Raw genomic sequence first — 20,811 nt, forward strand, 5'->3', positions numbered from 1 at the left:
CTAGCTTACCAAAGGATTGTCTTAAAAATAATGATGGAAAACAGGTTACAGCTGCATCTGTAAAAGCTGCAGATACCGATGTAAAGAAAACAACTCAACTTTCCAATGCTATGACTTAGCATTGGAAAGTGCTAAGTCATAGCACTTTCCAATGCTATGGAAAGTGCTATGAAAGTGCTATATCCTCTGATCATATAAGTGAATACTTATAAGTATTCATATAAGTGAATACTTATATGATCAGAGGAAGTTAAGTCATAGCATTGGAAAGCTTAGACACTTTCAGAATCTGTAAATAACTCAAAATGCCCAAGTAGATGTGTTTGTGTCTTTGTCGTGGCTAGTCACATTTACCAAACAGCACCACAACAACAAAGAAAACAACAATATGCGAGTTAAGAGAGTAGTATTTTCATTTCAGGTTGGATCATATATTAAAATGTGTTAACGCAGGGCCAATTTCAGGTTAGGTGATCCATGAGTGTTTGTTAAATGGGTTGTGGTCCTTAGCTTGAAAGTTTCAGAAACACTGCTCTAGATGGCTTAAACCCCCCCACACCCCTGTCCAAAAAAAACCAAAGCAACATTTTGAAGCGGCCTAAGATCAAAGCCTAAGATTGCTCAATTAAAGATTAAAAATGTCTATAGGGCCAGGTTGGTTTGGATGGTTGGTTTCTCTCATAATAAATAAAATCATCAGCATTGAAAAACTAAAATTTTTGCAATTACGATATGTAGAAATTGGTTGATCTGAAGAAAGAGAAAAACAATAAATGTGAAAGAAAAAGAGAAAATCTGTAAGGGGGTAAATACTTCTTTACAGCACCATAAACACAATTGTCAAATTCTTCCAAAATCCCAACTGTGTGTGTGTGTACTTAGCATTTATCCTGTCCTTTACTTGTAAATCTCCTCCTCTGAATTCACCCTGGACAGAAAGCTGTGATTGGCGGCATAATCAGCAGAGGTGCCAGAATCACAGATGCAGTCTCTCGACTAATTGCGTGAAGGCCCCGTGGCGAAGGCGGCGCAGGTGCTCCTTCCTTTGTCGACTCACTTTGCCGTGCGCCGCTTCCTTTGTGTCTCCTGGAACTCTTTGAGCAAATATTTTCTGTGCTCTTCCTCGCGAGAACGTAATTGCAAATTAAAGCAGAAAGAGGATAAATGGGAAAACAAAGGAAAACGCGAAGACGAGATCGTTACGTGGAAAATTGCCGCTTTTTATTTTTCGAGGCACGGTGAGAGCCAGCTGCTCTCCAGAACGATCTTTGGAACTAGTTACAGCAGCACAAGGCACATTTGAATAGCTAAAACAGTGATTCCGTCTGTTTTTCGCTCGTACTACAACAGGCTTGACTCATGTCTTAGAGACTGTTCTCTTGGTTGAAAATTTCTGGCATAATTTAATAGTAATTTAGAACCCAGCACCTAGAAATTATAGAAAAATCTTCAGGGAAAAAAAATGACAAAATGTCAGCTAAGAATTAAAACAAAGAAAATATCTATAATAAAATTTGTTCATTTAGAACAAAGGAAGCATCTCAACACCTCATTCCCTGCTCCCTTGCAGCTTTAAAAACCCTGCAGATGAGCTAGTGCACACATCTGGCTCTTGGCCACGTGCCCATGCCCCCCACTTTCGGCAGGCGGTCCGGGATTTGTGTCTTTGTGGATCCTCTGCCTGCTGCTGCGAGCGGCTCCGACGCCCTGAGTCACGTTGGTGACGTCCGCCAGCTCTCGCCTCTCAGTCAGGGAGGTCACCATGTGTTCCAGTTTGGATCGGATGGCCGAGTAGTGGCTCCGCCGCTCTTTGGACAGCTCGTGAAAGGCGTCCTTCAGAGAAATGTCCGGATCTGCATGGGGTGCTGGGATCTGCTTGGGGGATCTGTCCTGTTGCGGTGTTTTGGCTGTGGAAGTTGGGCCAAGGTACTGAGCGTCGGTCTGTGTGTCGCCGTCTGTCACCGAATGGCTGGTCTGGGTCGAGACGTGGCGGGAGGTGGCAGTGGAGCTCACTGCGTCTTTCTCCGCATAATTTATGCTGGCAGCCAGGACCTCCTCCTGAATGAGCTTCTGCTCCATCGTGCCCCCGTCTATGGTGGAGGAGTCAGACACTGGGCTGGTTTGACGGGGACTCGGAAAGGAAGGCTCGTGTGACGTCTGGGGTTTACGGCTGGGGGTGCTGGTCAGGTGAACCGGCTCAGTGGGCTTCTCTCTGCTCATGCGAGGTGAGCAGGTGGCCGAGTGTTTGATGCTAAGGTGCTCAAGGACGCTGCTGCCTCGGACGCTCTGAGGCCCGCGGGCGTTGATGGGCTGGGACTGGGCATAGAGGATGCGGAACTCTTCGTCGAACTTCTCTGTTATTTGACCCGAGAGCTCGATCAGGTTGCTGCTGTTCAGTTTACCATCAGTCCAGTTGAACCTGGAAACAGGAAGAGGATTCATCAAGCTGCATATTTGAATACAGGAAGACACAAATACTTGAATCCAACAATTGGTGGTAGGCACCACCGAGTATAAAGTTAGCTGCGCTAACACTAAAGCACTATGCCAAAACGGTATTTAGCAGAAGCTAACATTAAGCGATACACCAACATGGTATTTAGCTGACACACCAAAACTGTATTTAGCAGGAGCTAATGCTAAAGTGCTACACCAACACAGTATTTAGCGGTAGCTAACACTAAAGTTACATGCCAGCATAGCATGTAGGTCAAGCTAACGCTCAAGCTCTACATCAACAGTCTTTTCAAAAGCTACAGCCCTCTTAACAGCCAATTTAATTTTCATACTTAACATGTTTTATAATGTCCTAATAACCAAAACTTTAAGAAAGATGTCGACCTTTATTCAACTGGAAGTTTGCAAATTAGTGCCTTAAAATTGATCAGGAAATATGAATTTAGGGGAAGCCAAGTGTGCGAAACATTTTTAAAGTTAGCTAATGCCCTAAACAAAAAATTAGCTCCGCTATTATTGCATTAGCAAAAGTGTGCCCACTGATGCTTTTCAGTAACACCCTACTTTGTGATGCTATATCACATAACATACAGTCCGGTTTGTGGACCAACGGTGCCGTACCTGTATGAACCCGTGGCCACTCTGTTCCCATCGATCAGCATGAACCGCTCATGAACTTTCCCGGTGATCCTGGCTCCAGACCTCATGTAGTACGTCGTGCCAGTGACGGTTCGCACTCTCATTTGCTGCAAAGTACCGAGGGTAAATTGTTTGGCTCTGATGCTCATTTGCTGCTCATGTTGTGCCCATAAAGGCACGGCCAGCTAAACCGAAGCAACTACATACCCGCAGGTCATCCAGGCGAACGCCGACGTTCCTGCACATCCTCAGGAAAGCGGGAGCGCATGACTGGTCGAGCAGGATGTAGACGGGCACCCTGCGGTGGGAGCATGCCTCCTGAAGATCCCTAAAGATATCCAGGTCTGTGAGGGAGTCCGTCACTATGGCGATCACCTGCAGTGGAAACAAGAAAAGAAATTAGGAAAAAAAAAAAAAAATCACAGAGGCAATATAATAAAATTCCTGTTCGAGCAGCCGCTCGCAAGATCTAGCACATGATTGTGTTTTCATTATTATCAAACACAAGGCCTCATTCAAGTAGGGCTGTGGAGCCCTGTCACACACTCGCGCTGTAATGTGTGTGCACGCACGCGCGTTCATGAGCTTTCTATTGACTGTGGTCCGTTGCCATGGAGATCGGCCGTGATGCTTGGTCAGCAAACAAATGACTTTTATACAGAAGAAACGTAGGTGAGCTGGAGGGCTTTCCTCTTTCTTTCTGTGGATTTTATTTTTTATTTTTTTGGGCCACTGAGATTCGTCTTTTTCACACCGACGAATGGAATTTCGCATGCTGCGGTAAAGGTTGCATGTCGAGGATTAGACATGGGTGTATCTTCAATTCGAGGCTTCAAACTGGCGTTATTCAAACGCAGCTTGTCAAGAGAGCCCCCACAACCCCGTCCCATTTTTTTGGGAGGGGGTCTGTCGTGTGCGGATGATTTATTTTTTAAGGGACAGAGATGAAGGCTGCTCCTTTGAGCACACCAGTAAACATTGCGGTGATACAGTGAGTGGCTTCCATATACCTACAGAGGCGCTTCACACTGAGCTGTTTAACATCACAAAAGAACAAAAGGACCTCGTCGTACAGGAAGGTTCCTACACATTTTCACTTTCAAATCCCTGTGTGGCAATTAAAAATTGGGACAAACAGAATGAATAAATGCTTAAAGACGATGATTTGATCATTTATTGGTGTATTTATTTCATCATTTGTGTGTTTGCTCATGCCACGGCCTTTTCTGGTTTGAATGTAGCTTTTGTGCTTACTATAGAATACAAAGGTAAAAAATTATATTCCCACACTCAAATTACTGGAGTTGTCTTTTTTTGTCGTCATTTTGGAATATAAATACAAAGGTTTACTCTGAATTTTTGGCTTGTGCGTCTACAGTGGTCAGGATTCAAATATGGAGAGTCAAGAAAAACGGTAGGATGTTGACAGAAATATCGGGGTGAACTGATAAATCAACCCACATTTTCTTCAAACTGGACGATTGGCATGTGGTTGCATGTGGAACCGATCTGATTCACTTCAGCCAAGTTCTTCACAATCAGCCACTGTCAACTCTAACCTTCTCATTTATACTTGAAAGCAGGTAAACAACTTTATATTGTTCAGTGCATTTCAACAAACAAACCAAATAAAAATCGGTCTGGATGGGTGATTGGCTGGAAAACTGCAATTGGTGCACTGGGTTTGAAGGAGACTAATTGATGACTCCGAGGTGATTTAAAATGTGAATGTGACCATATTTTCCTCCTGTTTGCACTTGTTTCTCTAATGTTGCTGATTCTCACACAAAAATACAAACGTTCAACATTCTTTTTGGGAAAAAAAAAACAAAAAAGAAAAAAAAAGCCACAACACTGGTCCTCTGTCCTCTACTCGCTCTGCCTCCAGCTGATGCCAAATATGTTGACTTTTCTCCGCATCTATGCCATCTCTGCCTGTTTCATCTGTTTAACTTTTATTGCCAGTTTGTGCGATTTAATGGGCCGTCGGAACTGCAGCTTAGGGTCTGCTTATGCTCAACAAAACTGCCAAAATAATTATGAGACCTTAATGCCTGAAGCTGTTCAAAGAGCTTTTCTGTTCGGCCAACACAAAAACTGAGACAACTTCCCTCAAACCTTTGCAATAAGAGATCTAGACAAGCACTGCAAACTTACTTTGTCAATGCAATATTTTGAAGTTTGTTAAAATAACTCACAGGATCATGGATTTCAGCGCTTTTTTCAGTATATTTCATCAATTTTTTTTTTACAAAAAATTATGCGAGTCTGATTAGGGAATGACTAAAATTTTACTTCTCAGTAATGCTCCACAATACCACCAATTTGCAACATCAGTGTGCACAATATTACTAGAGCAATGTAGAGGTGAGTCACATGGACTTAAAGTTTTATCAGTACTACAACAGTATTTTGCAGTACTATTGTGATAACGATAAAAGAGGCAATAAGAACTATTTATTGCATATTTATTAGGTAACTGTGCAACTGTGAGTCACAGCAATTATAACCCCACCAACATAAATAATGCTCTTGAAAAACATTCCCATTTGTAATGCACATTTTAGGACACCAATCACGTAAAGAAGTTTGGTTTGCATCACTAAACTGCACACGGTAATTGTATTTTCAAACTTATTGAAGTTTGAAAATACAAACTTCAATAAGTTTGTATTGACAGCGTCAATGTTTTGGACAAACATTGACGCTGTTTGTCCAATGCCTTCATTGGACAAACAGCGGACACATTTGTAGAACTATCAAACCCGACGATGAGAACAGTTTTTGAGGGTTCGAAACATCATCAAATGGACTTTATTGGGAGAAAGAAAATTCAAAAATTCTTGCGACAAGAAATTCGTCACGATAAATGATAAATGGTACGATAAATAGCCACACCTAGAACAAAAGTATTCAGAAATCAGGAATTCACACTTCCCGTATCGGCTACATCTGTTTGACGGAGTCTCAATGCTCTAGATATCCACAACTGGCACTAAAGGAAGGTGGATTTGTCACAACTAATTTCGCTGTCAATGTGATATCGCTCCAACAATTTGTGTGAGCCAACAAACTGCCCGATTAGTTTTGGGGGATCTGCTTGCACTTCCATGTGAAACTGACCTCATGAATCCCCGCAATGGTCTCAAAAATCAGTTGCATTCTCCTGTGGCTCTGCCAGGACAGAGGGTGGACTGACTGGCCCCGCCCACAATGTCATGTCTGCACATGGCTGGTTAACAATAGCCACCCCAACTGTTGCCAACTTAGCAACTGTGTCGCAATGTTTAGCGACTTTCAGAGAAGAGAAAAGAAAAGAAAAAAAAAAAGGCCTCAGCAGGTCAGGCTTTCTGAAGATCGGTGATCAGCCCGAAAACTGTAATCGGTCCAAGTTACTGATTTTTTCATTGGATGATTTCCTACCACTATGTAACCTTAAAGATTTTATATGAAGGTGGTAAAGGAGCTGGATAAATGTAAAGGATATTAAGCCAGTGCACTGGATGGGTGGAAGTTTAGGAAAAAGTCTCAAAACGCATACACTTTCCCTGCTCCGCTTTCATTCTCCATACTCGTCCTCACCTTGGAAAAATACTTAAACTCCACACTTCTTCATAGGAAACCAGCTACAGAAACACGCATAGCACCTGCCTTAAAGGTGCGAGTCAAAGACAAAATGTGTGTTTGGAGCTTCATGGTGAAGCAGGGAGCTCAATGTGTCCTGCAGGTGAGCAAAGCAAGTGGAGGCACATCTGGTACTCAGGTTCCACACAGGCCTGAGGTGCTTTTCCTCCTGCAAGATCCCTGTAAACTGGAAAGTCTCTGTACAAAACCAGAGATTACACTGAAGACAGGTCCCATTTCAAACTGTTTTTTTTATTTTTTATCTTTTGAGATAGTACAAGCATGTGGTCTGATATCACTGCTGATTGAAAAAGCTAAAGCTGAATTAATTTATAACAATCAGACATTTGTCTGACTCCATGGAGACAATCTGCAGTATATTTCCAGGAAGGGTCAAAGAGGATTTAGGAATTTCCCTGGAATTTATGTCAAGAGAAAGGTCTGCTTGATTACATGTTACACAACACTGCATAATAAAAAGCCTCTTTATATATATATATATATATATATATATATATATATATATATATATATATATATATATATATACACACACACACACAGTATTCTGCAGCCTTCAGAGCAATATAAAAAAAGTACTGGCACCAGCTGAAAAATCAAGACTTCTAGTAAAATGTGTTTTCAGTTAGAGAATATATTATTTTTATTGGGATTTTTACCTCTTTTGCACTTTTGATCATCCGCCTCGCAGCCTCTTTGCAGGCGTAAATAGTCTCTCCATAGCTGGGCTGGAAGTGAGCCACGGCCCGCGTCACTCCCCGGTAGGAGCCCGCGGTGAAGGCGGGCCATCCGATCTCCAGCAGCGGCGGCTCCACGTCGGACACCTCGGGGAAGTAAGTGACCGAGGAGCAGTCCAACGAGCTGCCGAGCGACTGCTCCAGCTCCTCCCCGTGAACCGAGACGCACCGCGGCGGAGGCACGGCGGCGCTCCGGATCCGCTGGATCTCATCGTCCGACAGAAAGTTGGGAATCTTCTCCCTCCTGAGGAAATCCAGAAAGTTCTCGACCCCGCCGGAGAGCAGCTCCTCCAGAGCCAGCCGGTGCCTCTCGTTGTAGACTTCCTGCAGGTTAACAGCGTCGGCCGCGGAGGGTCTTTGACCCAGCCTCAACGGGGAGTCGTCCAACGTCTGCGACAGAGCCATGGCTGGGACTTCTTCCCTCCGTTAACGGTAGAAGCACAGGTAACGTTCTCACCTCCAGGAAGGAGGGGAAATTTGTATTTTGTCTCTTCCCTCCGTTGCTACCCGTCCAGCCCGCTTATTGGCTGGTGGACGCTGGTCTAACCTGAATGGCGGCTCTGGGCTCGTCTACTCGGGTGTCAATCTGAGCTCCGGCGGCTCTCATTGGCTCGTTTGGAGGCAAACAAAACCTCTTGTACGGCCCCCTCGTGCTCTGCTGTGGTCCGGTTACAGAACAGAGATCAGAAAAGGCCCGAGACCTCTCACTCTGACAACTTTTTCTTTCAGTAACAGAAGAAACCACGTCCCCGCGTGTTCTCGCATGGTTGACTCTGAACTTGAACTCCAAGCTACAGAGAGGTTAAACTAGCACACTTTTTTTTTATTAGAAAGACTAAAGACGAAGCCATTTTTAATTGAACATGTGACGACATTTAACGTTTTTGAGTCATCACGATGTTTATCCTCTAAAATGACCTGGGAAAAAAAGCATTAAAATGAAAAGCATAGGGACTACTATCACAGGTCAAAGGATTATTCACGACAGAAGAACATTTAATTAAGATAAATTATTTTAACAAATAAATACATGATACATTACATTTATTAAAAATAGAAAGGCATTAGTTTTTCTTACAAAACTACAACATCCTAACTTTTTTTTTTTTTTTTTTTTACATCTGTTTAAATTATTTGTTTTGATTTTTATACAGACGAGCCAAAATATAGGACAAATACCTTTTAAAGTTAGCATTTGTTTTCAAGTGTTTACTTTGTAGAACATTGTGTTCTGCTGGCTGCTCAACGCTCTGGAAATTACAAACAGCTGAAATTGTCTGATTTGAATGCCAGGGAAGCTGTGCCGGAGCCTTCTTTCACCCAGCTGACCCACAGACAGCAGCAACAGGTGGGGTAGGGGAAGTGATCTGCCACAATCTTATTTTGCACACAGCTGGAGAAACAAAACACCAAATTATTAATATAAAATAAGAATGCAAAAACAAAAATCAAAGGAGGAGTTCAGTGTTATTTTAGAATAACAACATGGTATTGGTGTCATCCTGAAGGCCTGAATGTTGATATGTACATAAAAAAAATTCATCTTCATGATCTAGAAAATACCTCCAGCCTGTCTTTTTGCTGAGGCATTCAGCTTTTTGATTTATTTATATGTCACAAGTTAACAACTAGTGTCATCAGTAGACAGGTCAAACACACATACTGCTATACAGAAATAAAACAACCAAATTAAATTGACAGATTCATATTTAATTGTATGGAGTCCAATTCGATTATAATACAATGCAATCACATGCAGTTTAGAATATCAAATGTGAAAAAAATTATGCATCTCGACAGTCCAGACGTCGTCTTTCCCAAATGATTTCACAAATCACATCATTTATGCAAAAAAATATCACAAGTGTTACAAACTGAGGAGAATTTCAATATGATTTTATGAGTACCAAGGTCAACTTCAAGGCCATTACTGTTTTGTAGTGGGTTTTTTTCTTTTACAATACATAAAAAAAGCATTTTCAGGAAACAACATACATCTAACTGAGCTATAAATGAACAATGAGCTATGTTCCATTTCAAACAGAATAACACCATCTATTGAGAAGTATATCAAATGAGACAAAAAGTAAAAGAAATTAAAAATAAATTTAGAGTTGCAGCACAGGTCGTACTCAGGGCCTTGACTGCATATCGAAAGGCTAATATGTTTTAGAGAAGCTCTGATTGCAGTTTCTAAGGAAAGCTGGATTAAAGAAAGTTTCAGTTCAACCTGAAGTCGAAGTTTGTCGAATGAAACAGGACAGCGTCCTAAATAAAGAACCTCAACAGGCTTGTCCTTTCGATGAAAAATGAACATCTAAGTGGTGTGTTCAGGTGGTTTTTATTTCTCCATGGAAATTTGAGAGTTGTATTTAGTTTGACAAAAAAAAATAGCAGAGATCAGCTCGATGTTTAAATGGAGTATTAAAGTAAAAACGAAAACAGACTTAAACACCATCTTTGCAGTTCTCCATCATCACACGCCACACCTTTAGGAAATGCAAATATAATTTTAATCCTAATCTTGGGCAGAGCTGTCTCACACTAGACTCCTTACGCTAGCTAGGGCATACTCTTCTGAGATCCTGCTAGTCAGAGTGTTTTTGCTTTAATGGTGGGTGATTCATCTGTCTCATAGATAATTCATCTTTCCCCCCTACCCCTTTCCTGACTGTATACAGCTACAGGCAACTTCTGAATCCGGTAAAGGACATAATGGAAAGGCAGAGTAAATCCATCTTTGTGATACTGGAAGCGTATAGAACTATTAGTCCCATGTGTTCTTCTGCTCAGAGTATATTTCTGCCTGCTTGCATGGATGGAGGGCCTATCAGAGCAGCCCACCCACTTGTTACACACAAGATCCTTATATAGATCTATACATTTATAAACATGTGCCAAAAATTTCAGGGCCTTCTGAACGTTATTGCCACATTATTCTGTGAAGTTGTTACCATTTTCTGTTAAACTATTTAATTTAATTCCGTTTTCACCATCTATTTTCGTGCTATACATAAATTCCAGCTTGTTCCGGCGTGTTTGGGGCCCGCGCGCTCCTCTCTCTATATGGGCTTTTACGCACAGAAAAAAAGGGCCATCAGGGGTCACGAAGGGCCGCAGCCGCGCAAATCATATTTTACAGGGCGCGCATCAGTACAGCAGCTCTAATTTGATTCAAAGGGAAATTATCCTCCTGCGTTTAAGCGCGCGCGCGCGCGCGCGCACACACACACACACACACACACACACACACACACACGGGTAGCGCAGGCTACGGTTACGGCGCATCTGCACAAATTTGCTCTCAAATAATTACGCGTGTGCGTAAAAATGTCCATTTGAGCCGGTGGGCTGACAGGCATGTGCTTTAAATGACAGCTCCCACAACGGTGATACACAGCACACACAGCCCATTAAGGCTTTTTTTTTTCTTTTCTTTTTCTTCTTCCTCCTCCTCCTTCTAATAAGACACGCATCTAATGGAACACGCATGTTACTTAATTAATGAGATTTTTGGAAGGGGAACCTTCAGGGCGCATGAATTTAGATCAGATTCCTAATTTAAACAATAAATCCATCAGCACCGCTTCATGAGCTATAAGAATAAACCCAAATGTGCAGAGGGGATCAGTGTGCCTTCCATTTTTTTTTTTTTTGGTACAAGCACTCACTCCACTCACACACACACGCATATATCCCCATCTCATCCCCGCCCCTCTCCAAAATTTTAGATGAAAGGGCTTTTGGATTTTGGATGACGCTCCGCGTCACGTGTTCATAGGAAATACACTCGCTATAATTTTTTGGAGCTCCCTCGTCCTGCGCCGCCGACCATAGTTGTTTTTGCCGTCCTCGTACAGTGGAGCTGACGGCTTTGAGAAGGTAGCGCAATGTAACATACCTTGCTGTGGTCACCGACGGGTTCACGCCAGTTCACTGGGTTCACTTAAGGGGAGCAGCCGCCCCCTCTTTCCCTTTTTAAAAAAAAAAAAAAAAAAAAAACAACAACAACAAAAAAACTCGACTTCTTCTTCTCAAAGCGAAACGAGCGGAGCCAAAATAATTAATTTATGTATTAATGTCGGATTCCATCTTTCCCACCGCCGCTGCCGCCGCCGCCGCCGCTGAGGTAAGGACTCAACCACTCTCCCGCAGCCCCACGGACGCTTACACACACACACACACACACACGCCTCGGTATATCCCCGCGGTGCGGTTTCCAAAGTTGTTTACTGAATTTATATGTCGCCGTTGAATATTGGATTTTGAGCTCGCGCCGCGGTGAAGGCAGCACATATCAAGTCGCCAATGTATAAAATGGCGACAGTAGGTGGAGGAAGGGGGAGTGGAGGATTTTTTGGGAATATAAGGTTATACGGAGCGCCGTCGGCAGGGTCGGCTCCGAGGCGGTGTGTGTTGCCCCCTCAACCCGAGCGAGCGGAGTGAAACGGGTTAACTCGGCAGTTTGTTATAGTTGGGCTCCAGCAGCGGGATCTCACCCCCTGTTCTGCCTCTCTATACTATGTGGCGTATCTGCTTATTTTATTGCACAACGCGCTGTGTTTCTCCACTGCGCTTTTTTAGTTGTGAAAGACTTTTGAACACAGCGCGTGCCCAACTCCTACATGTTCGAACTGTATCGTTTTTCTTTTCACTCGTTATCACTTTCTCCCTCACGGCGCAAGGTAGGCCCTTATATCGGGATTCATTTGCTCTTTTTTTTTTTAATTCCCGTCTCTTCCTCCTACCAACATGTGCTGCTGCCATACGCGCATACACACAGGGCCGGTCCAAGGTTAGATGAGGCCCTAAACCAGGGGGCGGGCCACGTGAGTAACTGTGGTTATTGTTGATGATCTGATCATTTATGTAAGTGAGTTATTCCCAAAACATATTAATATGTTCAAATATGATTTTTACCTTTTACATAAAATTATCACATCAAAATGTGTAAAAAAACAACAAAAAAAACAAGAAACCTTCAACAACTTGTGTTTTAACATTTTTAAATAAATACTTAAGAGTGAAACTGGACACTATTAGAAAAAATTAATATATTATTGTTGCTTGCAAACAATCTCTTATCTTTCACTTATCGAGTACTATTATCTATTACACATACGTATTGTTTTGGCAGTAAATATCTATCCAACAAGCTGATTAGCATGTAAATATCTATTCACGACAAAAGGAAATTGGTTCCCAGCCGTCCTTTGCTATGTTAATAATACATACACTAACCTTGTGGTGACGAGTTATATACACAGATGTCAAGATTCTGTCACACTTTTTTAATAAGAGCCAGCAATGATGCTCACCCATGCTACGTTGCTACGCTAAACATAGATACAACAGCATTCCCACTCATCAAAATGGCAATTCATGCATGTTTAACATGAGATCTTTTATTGACAAAAGTGAGACCATTTGGAACACCTAATGGGCTGGGTTTGGCTAACAGGCAGTGAAAGAAAAGCTGACCTCTAGCTCATTATACAGCGGTGGTTCTTGGATGTATAGTTGCTTGATGTAAAGTTTCCCTGAATCAATCATCAATGGACAATAATTAAATCCCAGTGTTGCTGGTCTACACACAATGCAGTTTTTATAATTCTTTCAATCTGATGTACTCCTAATGCTAAGGATAAAGCGTAATAGATAATCTGTGTTCAGTGTAAAATGGTCCAGGTTTTGTTGGTCTAAGTATTGAGGGTTTGTATCTACAGATGAGCTAATGCAGTTCAGAGTCCTTTAAAAGAATCAGTTGAAAGTTGAGAATCAGATCTTCAGTAATGTTAGCCACAATATGCATCTGGTCATATTTACAAACTGCATGGCAGGAGGGGGTGGATATTAACACTTTTTATTGAAGTACCTGTACTGCCTCCCCATAACTCAAGGGCGCTTTGGGCAAAATGCCACTGCCTTCAGGGTTCTTACAGATTCTGCGAGGAGAGGTGAAGTTTTTGTTTTGTTCAGGCGGAACCGTAAGGAACAGACTCATTAAAATAGGATTCTGTTGATGTAACTTTGAAATTATGGCTTTCCTCAGTGTTCGTACAGTTTGTACATTTTTAAGCCCGCAGGGTGCCTAGGCAGTCACAAAGTTCTCTTGCATCTCGGGCTGTAAATCAGGGACCTGCAGATATTTTGCAAACTGAAGATTACCACCGAGGCATTAGATTTGCAAATATGAGCCGCTGTAGGTCACATTCTATGTCTGTACATAAATATTGACAGAGCTCTGAGTGCCATGTGTCTCCCTGTGCCTTTAGGGTGCTGACTAATGTGCCATTTGTGAATTGTGTGGGACCAAAGTCCACAGCTCACGAGACAACCCAGAACTATCCAAGCAGGAGGTCAGACCAGCATGAATCAGTGGTCTTTTTTTTTTCTGGAAAACATCTTAATCACTCAACAGTGTGAGTGATTAAGATCACTCACACACATATATACACACACACACATATATATATGTGTGTGTGTGTATAATATGTAGAGCAGAGATTGTGAAGCTGTCTCTGTTGTGTAAGTAGATGTTTTTGGACTCCAGCTGTGGCGGGCCGCAGTCCGGTCTCTAGCGGGCGGTTTCTACCCTACGATAGTTAATTTGCAGGAGTGCACAATGTCCAGCAAAACAAAGAGAAATGAGCTCTGGTTGTGCCGCTCCGGCAGACCGTGCGTGCTGAGCTCGGCCCGGTAAGCTCAGTGTGTGCGTAGTGTTTTTTACTCTCTCTTCTTTTTTTTTTTTCACTCCGGTAGGGCGCTTACACTGGGGGAATGTCAATTCCCTTTTGTGGATCCCTGGGAACAGTCTTCCATCTCCCTTCTCGGAACTGCTCTAATGAGGCCAGGCATATTGCTTTTCATCCTGCACTCCCTGCAATTAGGCACAGCTCATAGTTTTCGTTATGGCCCCGGCTGAGTGTTTGTATACAGACACACAGAACGCAGCGGGCCAAGAGTGCCCATTTCCCCCATGAACGACATGCCACCGCTCATATTCCGGGAATAATGCACTTCTCGGGATCGGCTGTGTTCCGACTTCTAAAGGCAACAGACGGTATGTTTTTGTCTGCCTTCCACGACTCAAAATGAATACCATGCCAGAGAATACAGAGGAGAGGGTCATATGGTCATGATTTGCAGATTTAGCCGACATGCAGTGTATAACATTCCTCGAGTTCAGAGGAGAGAGAGACAGAGAGAGAGAAAAAACCCTACAGTCTAATGCCAACTGGATCTTCAAACTGTTTTGACATAAACAGATCTTTTGCAGAAAATTATCCAAACGACAACACCGAGTCCCCATTTTTTCCCTTCCTGAAAGGACGGCGTTCCTCACAGGTTCACTTCTCTTTGGGTCTTTCATCCCTCTCGGTGTTGCTTTTGTCGTCAGACCAATGCCGTATCGAAGCCCAGCCCGCTCCAAGAGCCCCACTAAACCAGCATGTTTGCATAGTTCCAACCAAAAGAAATGTTTGTGCTCTGAAAAAAAGCCTTGAGGCTATAGTGGGTGGTGAAGGGGTGGGGGTGTTGGAAGAGCCCCTGCCTCTTTTCTCTGTCCCATGTAAGAAAGGTTCAGTCAGCAGGAGCTGGCATTTGCCAGGCTTTGGTGGTTTTGAAGAGGCTGTAATGTCAGCCATTTTAAGATGGACACTACAATGGGCGCTGTGCCGCCATCTTTCCTTCTTTTCGCCTTAATTCCTCCCCTTTTATGAGCGTCTGTATTCTTGGCTACGGAGCGGAGGAAGTTATTCATTAAAAGTGATGTAAAAGGATTCGTGACTCAGATGCTTTTTTGGGTTTATTTGCCTGTCATTCATCTGGGCTGCAGATGGGAGCGTTGGTACGACGAGGACTCCATCAGACGCCAGGTCGGAGGGCGGCGAGGTACACACCGTACCGCCTCAGCCGGCAAGGCCTTCGCGACGGTTTCACAGGACTAAAAACCCCCCAGATTGGGGGGGATCATTTGTAGCTTGTTCAGCTGTGATATTCCTCCCATCAGGCCCCGTCAACCGGAGCAACACAGCTGCGGGGGGAAGCAGTCGTGGGCCTCGACCAAAGCTGAACCTCGCGCCTTGTGTGGACTTTTCAAACCCAGCCGGCGGGGCGTTGGGATTAGGTTTGCCCCGCTCCGGATGCAGTCCAAGGAATTCACCATGCGCGTGTGTGTGTGTATTTGTGTCTTGCTGTTTTGGTGGGTGTGGACAGGGGACTGTGTTGTGTGTGGCGTGGTGGGCAAGGGGAAGAGTGGAGTTGCCATGGCAATGTTAACACATGAGTGGCATCACCGACCAGTCTCCCAGTGGAGGCTGCAGTTATGGAGGTAAAAGGGTGGGGTGTGTGTGTGTATGTGTGTGTGTGTGTTGGTGAGGAGAAGCACGAAGCTGGCTAACAACACCTGCGTCTCAGACATTCAGACATCACTACGAACACAAACACACCCATCTGAAGGAAAGAAAACAAGCAGACCACTCGCCAACTCCCCGTTCCCCTCACTGCCCAGGGTCTTCATCTGGGCGGGAGTGGGGACCTGTAGGAGCGCCGCGCTAATGACTCCCATGACTCTGTATCGCTTTTCTGCACACGTACACCGCCATCCGTGCTCAGAGTGTAAAACCTGCCTGTCCATCTTGTCCCAAACACTTCCCCCCACCCCGAACCGGAGCGTACTGGACAACTGAGCAGCCCGAATTCGCAGGAAAAACCGAAAGAATCGCAGACGGTCCAGTCAGCCATCTCGAGCCTCCCGGCGCTGGATCACGTTCATCCGTATAAATGAGGCACCATTGTTCCCAGTGCTCCTCTCTGTGGAAGACTGTCGTTTTCCTCTGTCCCTGGCTTATATTTGGGTGTCCAGCTGATCCACTCACATGACATTAATCTCTTTAATGGATGTTTGGCAGAAACGTTTTTTGTTAAACAGATTTTTTTTTTTTTTCAATCATTCAAATGTCTGACAGACGTACCCCCCCCCCCCCGCCCGCCTTCTTCCTCTCCCTTCAGGTTTTCTCCACTCTTTTTTTTAAGGACACTGAAGACAGCCGCAGATCACTGTCAGAGCAAATTACACACAAAACAAATGTTGTCATAAGCTTGAGGATTTCTGCTTTTATTTTAGTGTTTTGGGTTTTTTTGTTCTCGTTTCTCGTTTTGTGGGTGTGTGAGCGTGTGCGTGCGTGTGTGAGTGTGTGTTCTCGCCCCTCTGAGGCTGTCACACCGTGACGCTCTTTACCAGCTCCTCACTTCTGAGAGCGAAGATTTGGAGAGCCGTGCAGGTGCTAAATGGTGCGGAGGTGAGGAGGGAGTGTGTGCCTACGCAGGGTGTCAGCAGGGAGGAATATTGAAACGGCACAGCCTGTCATCATCCTCATCATCATCAGTCATCCTCTCACTTCACACCCAAACGTCTGAGTTTCGTCTTCCTTTGTCCTTTCCTCTCCTCCAGCCTTCATGTGACAAGACAACGATGACCAAAAAAAAAACAACAAAAAACGCAGGTCCACGTTCGCCCGACGTCAGCCGTAGGTGACCCAGTGATCTGGGAGTGTCTGAATTGGTGAACTGTTTTGAATTAAATTTTAGTGTCTAGCAGCCACTTTGCAGCCTCGCTCCTCTTTTCCACTGGTAGCGACTTGCTGTGGATTGGGGATGGGATTCTTTATTTATTTATTAATTTTACTGTTGTAATATTGTAATTACTGCAGCAGTTTATGAGGGGAGGAGAGGGAATACACTCTGGTTTCTCTTAATTGAATTGCTCAAATAGGAACAACATGCTCCAATATACAAAGCTTTGCCAAAGTATTCACACCGCTCGAATTTTTTCACATTTTGTGACTTTATTGCCAGAAACCTCTGTATTTTATTTGAATTTTTCTGTGACAGGCCAACAGTAAGGAAAAGGAAAATGTTACACAGCGCTTTTTTTTTTTTTTTACTAATAATAGTGTGGTGTACATTTGTACTCAGCCCCTTTTTGCCAACTCCCCTAAATAAAGCCCTGTTTGCTCTAGTTCAGAAAGTCCTGTTTGTTTGAGGAGGTATAAATGTGCAATTGAACCCTGATGCAGACCAAAAATCAAATTCTGGTCTGCCTAAAAACCTCGGCGAACTTAGGGCGCATATGTGGATGCAAGTGAGCCAGAGACCACACTAAAAGCAGGAAGTGGACTATAGTGCATTGAATTCTGGGTAAATACAATAAAAACAAATGTGCGACTTGAACACTAGCGGGAGAAATGATTTGTGGTCTTTTATCAGAGACAATAGAGAACTTCTACAACTGCTAAAATACAAATAAATTAGATTTTTGTTTTCATTTTGTGAAGAAGGAAGTTGCGCTCGATGTCTTCTTCTGAGGTATTCCTGTTGTTTCATTCAGTGGTTCTTGGTGTAGCCCACCACAGGCGAGGAGAGGAGCAGGATTTTTGGTTGGCTTGGATAATTTGACCCAGTGGAGTATCAGCTGAACATGTGACAAATGTTGTAATTTTGGTCCCCAATTGATCTTTAGAAAACTTTATGGTCTACAAGGAAAATACTATGCGTAGAGGAAAACCAACTCGCTAAATACACAATGGTAAAAAATGGTGGTGGCAGCATCTTGTAGTGGGGGATTATTTTCTTCAGTGGGAAACATGGGGCTAGTCAGTGCTGTAGGGGAGATGAATGATGCCAAATAAACGATAAGCCAAGAAAAACTGTTCTAGGCTGTAAAAGACTTGGAACTGGGGATTAGATTCTCCTTCCAGCAGGACTACAATCCTAAACACACAGCCGGAAATACGTTTAGATTGCTGCATTCATCTTTTAGTATGCCACAGTCAAAAGGCCAGACCTAAACTCAATTGAGGTTCATGTGCCGAAACTTTAAAATCATTATCCACAGTTGCTCTTCATCCAATCTGACTGGGATTGAGCTCATTTGCAAAGAAGACCAGACAAAACAAAATTTGTTGTCTAGATATGCAAAGCTGGTAGGGACATACAAAAGACTTGCAGCTGTAATCACAGCCTAAGGTGGTTCTACAAACTATTAACTTAGGGTGCCTGAATACAAATGTACGCAACACCTTTTGGAATCATAATTCATTTCCTTCCCACTTCAAAATAATCCACTACTCATCTATAAATAAAGTACATTAAATTTTATGGTTGTAATTTGGCAAAATGTGAAAAGGTCAAAGAGTGTGAATATTTTAAGCACACTGTACAAGAATAGATTATACATCCATCCATTTTCTTTATACCCTTGTCCCTTAGTGGGATCAGGAGGGTTGCTGGTGCCCATCTCCAGCTATCGTTCTGGGTGAGAGGGAGGGTACGCTCTGGACAGGTTGCCAGTCTGTCGCAGGGCAACACAGAGACAAACAACCATGCACACACACTCACACCTAGGGGCAATTTGGAGAGGCCAATTAACCCATGTTTTTGGACTGTGGGAGGAAACTGGAGTACCTGGAGAAAACCCACACATGCACAGGGAGAACATGCAAACTCCATGCAGAAAGACCAGGAATTGAACCCAGAACCTTCTTGCTGCAAGGCAACAGCTCTACCAACTGTGCCACTGTGCAGCCCATAGATTATACAATTACATACTAATTAGATTTAAGTATTATATTAGGGTTATAAGAGCACACCTGGAGGGGAGCTGTGCTGTAAACCTTAAATCCAGCGGAACATGTAAAACCCCATCAGAATTTAAACCTAGCTTAATCCCATTTGTTTTGAAAGGCTTGTTTTGGGAAAGGGAAAAAAAAATAGCTGAATGGTTCAAACACGGTTTTTAGTCCGGCGTGCGGCAGCCTCGGCGCTCGCTCCGCGCGTGGGCGTTCAGGAAAAAGCCCGTCTGAGAGCTGTGCCACTTCTCGCTCACTTCGGATGCTGCTACTGCTGCGTGGCTCCTCCGGTCTGCTGAGATGAAAAGAGTTTCCTCCCTCTGTGCCACAGAGCCAGTGCCAGCACGGGGACATGCGACACACCGGGGACGGCCGTCGTCTGAGCTGTTGTCTACCCAGCGAGCTGAAACACAAGGCCGGGCCTTTCAGGATCATCCATTCAGCGGCTCCCTGTCTGGACGGCCCTTGTTGTCTGATCGCACGTCTCGCCCGCTACATAAAGCAGCCCATTCTTTTCATAGGTGACCTGATTTTTTATGTAACCTTGCTCAACTTTGGGTTTGTTTTGGGCCTTTTTTCCCCCCCTCCAATTCATTCAGGAAGTGAAGTGGATTATTTTTTTTCCCTGAGACAAGCTTCTGTACAAGGCCAGTCTGGCCACAGAATGATTTCCTCTCCTCTGTGGATTACTTATTATCTCTTAGATCTCTAGAGAAAGATGTTTTTCTCTAAACTATAGTATTGATTAGCGCTTGTTTTGTGCTTTGCTTATACATTTAATTCAATTATCTTGGAAAAATGTTCTCAAAGGAAGCGCTCAGGACTAGGGGTGCACCAATTTAAGTTTTTTGCCTGGTCACCGCTTTTTAACCCTCCAGCTTTCTTAGTATGACGCTCAGGAGGAGCGCAGGGAAGCGCCATCAGATCGTCAGTTCCCGAAACCCTATAAAAAAGAGAAAAACTCATAAAAGCGAATGTGGGGTCCAACTGACCCCATCTCTAAAGACTGCTGGAGGGCTAAAAAGCCTGAGCTGCTGATTCCGATTCTGACTGATGCCAGCTTTTTTCCCTAAAAAGTTACTGAATATAACAACATAGTGCCGATGTTGACAACAGTGGGGTGACTGTTGTCAACCACACACGATGAGAAATGTGACCTGGTGGGCGGGTCCTCTCCCAAAGGCACAGTGGCTGATTTTCAGAGTTAGAGAAGATCGGTGCTTAAAATTGGTTCAAAACTATTGGCCAGGCACCCTGTTCAGAACGCTGTTAGAAACAGCACTTCCTCTCTATGGTGAAAACCTCCAAGTCTTTAAGATGGAAATGCCTCCTTGCCATCACCCTAATCCTTAGCTGTCAGATTCAAAGTCAGGATTCTGGTCACTTCAAAAGTCAGTCATATTACTCCCACCTTTGAAGAAACATGTTCATTGCATTAAACCTATGAATAATTGTGGTGTTTACGGTGTTGTGCTACATGAACTGCATCATTACTCCAGACCTCTCTAAACGAAGAAAGCCACCATGCTGCGGCTGCATATCTATACTATAGGACCACGTCTAAGGCAGATGGCTGTTGCGTGAAAGCTGACTCGTAAATCTCTCGCTCAGCGTAGCAATCCCGGAGACTTCTACAGTTGTGGTCAAAAGTGTACATACACTTGTAAAAAATCATAATGTTATGGCTGTCTTGAGTCTTCAAT

At 43.7% G+C, this 20,811-nt stretch overlaps 2 protein-coding genes across 6 annotated transcripts in view; one reads left to right on the forward strand and one right to left on the reverse strand.

Moving 5' to 3' along the window:
- Positions 1 to 1,199: 1,199 nt before the first annotated feature.
- Positions 1,200 to 11,458, reverse strand: fam83d (family with sequence similarity 83 member D). Its single transcript, XM_015060714.1, is given in 6 exon segments — positions 1,200 to 1,662; positions 1,664 to 2,419; positions 3,079 to 3,203; positions 3,304 to 3,471; positions 7,401 to 8,871; positions 11,380 to 11,458. Coding segments are annotated over 5 exon segments (1,602 nt in total). The 5' UTR covers positions 7,884 to 8,871; positions 11,380 to 11,458; the 3' UTR covers positions 1,200 to 1,592.
- Positions 7,857 to 20,811, forward strand: part of zhx3a (zinc fingers and homeoboxes 3a) — a 28,006-nt gene continuing 15,051 nt past the window's right edge. Inside the window, exon 1 of one of the 5 annotated variants that reach the window (XM_015060711.1) lies at positions 7,857 to 7,922. The gene's annotated coding sequence lies outside the window, so the exon portion shown is untranslated. Of the gene's footprint in view, positions 7,923 to 11,500; positions 11,608 to 12,247; positions 12,308 to 19,439; positions 19,630 to 20,811 lie in introns of those variants that run through there. The other 4 variants (XM_015060712.1, XM_015060708.1, XM_015060709.1 and 1 more) reach the window with 4 other exon arrangements.

This window comes from Poecilia latipinna, unplaced genomic scaffold (genome assembly GCF_001443285.1).
Source record: "Poecilia latipinna isolate Pla-1442-1.1 unplaced genomic scaffold, P_latipinna-1.0 Scaffold1737, whole genome shotgun sequence".
In the NCBI taxonomy this organism is placed as follows: Eukaryota; Metazoa; Chordata; class Actinopteri; order Cyprinodontiformes; family Poeciliidae; genus Poecilia; species Poecilia latipinna.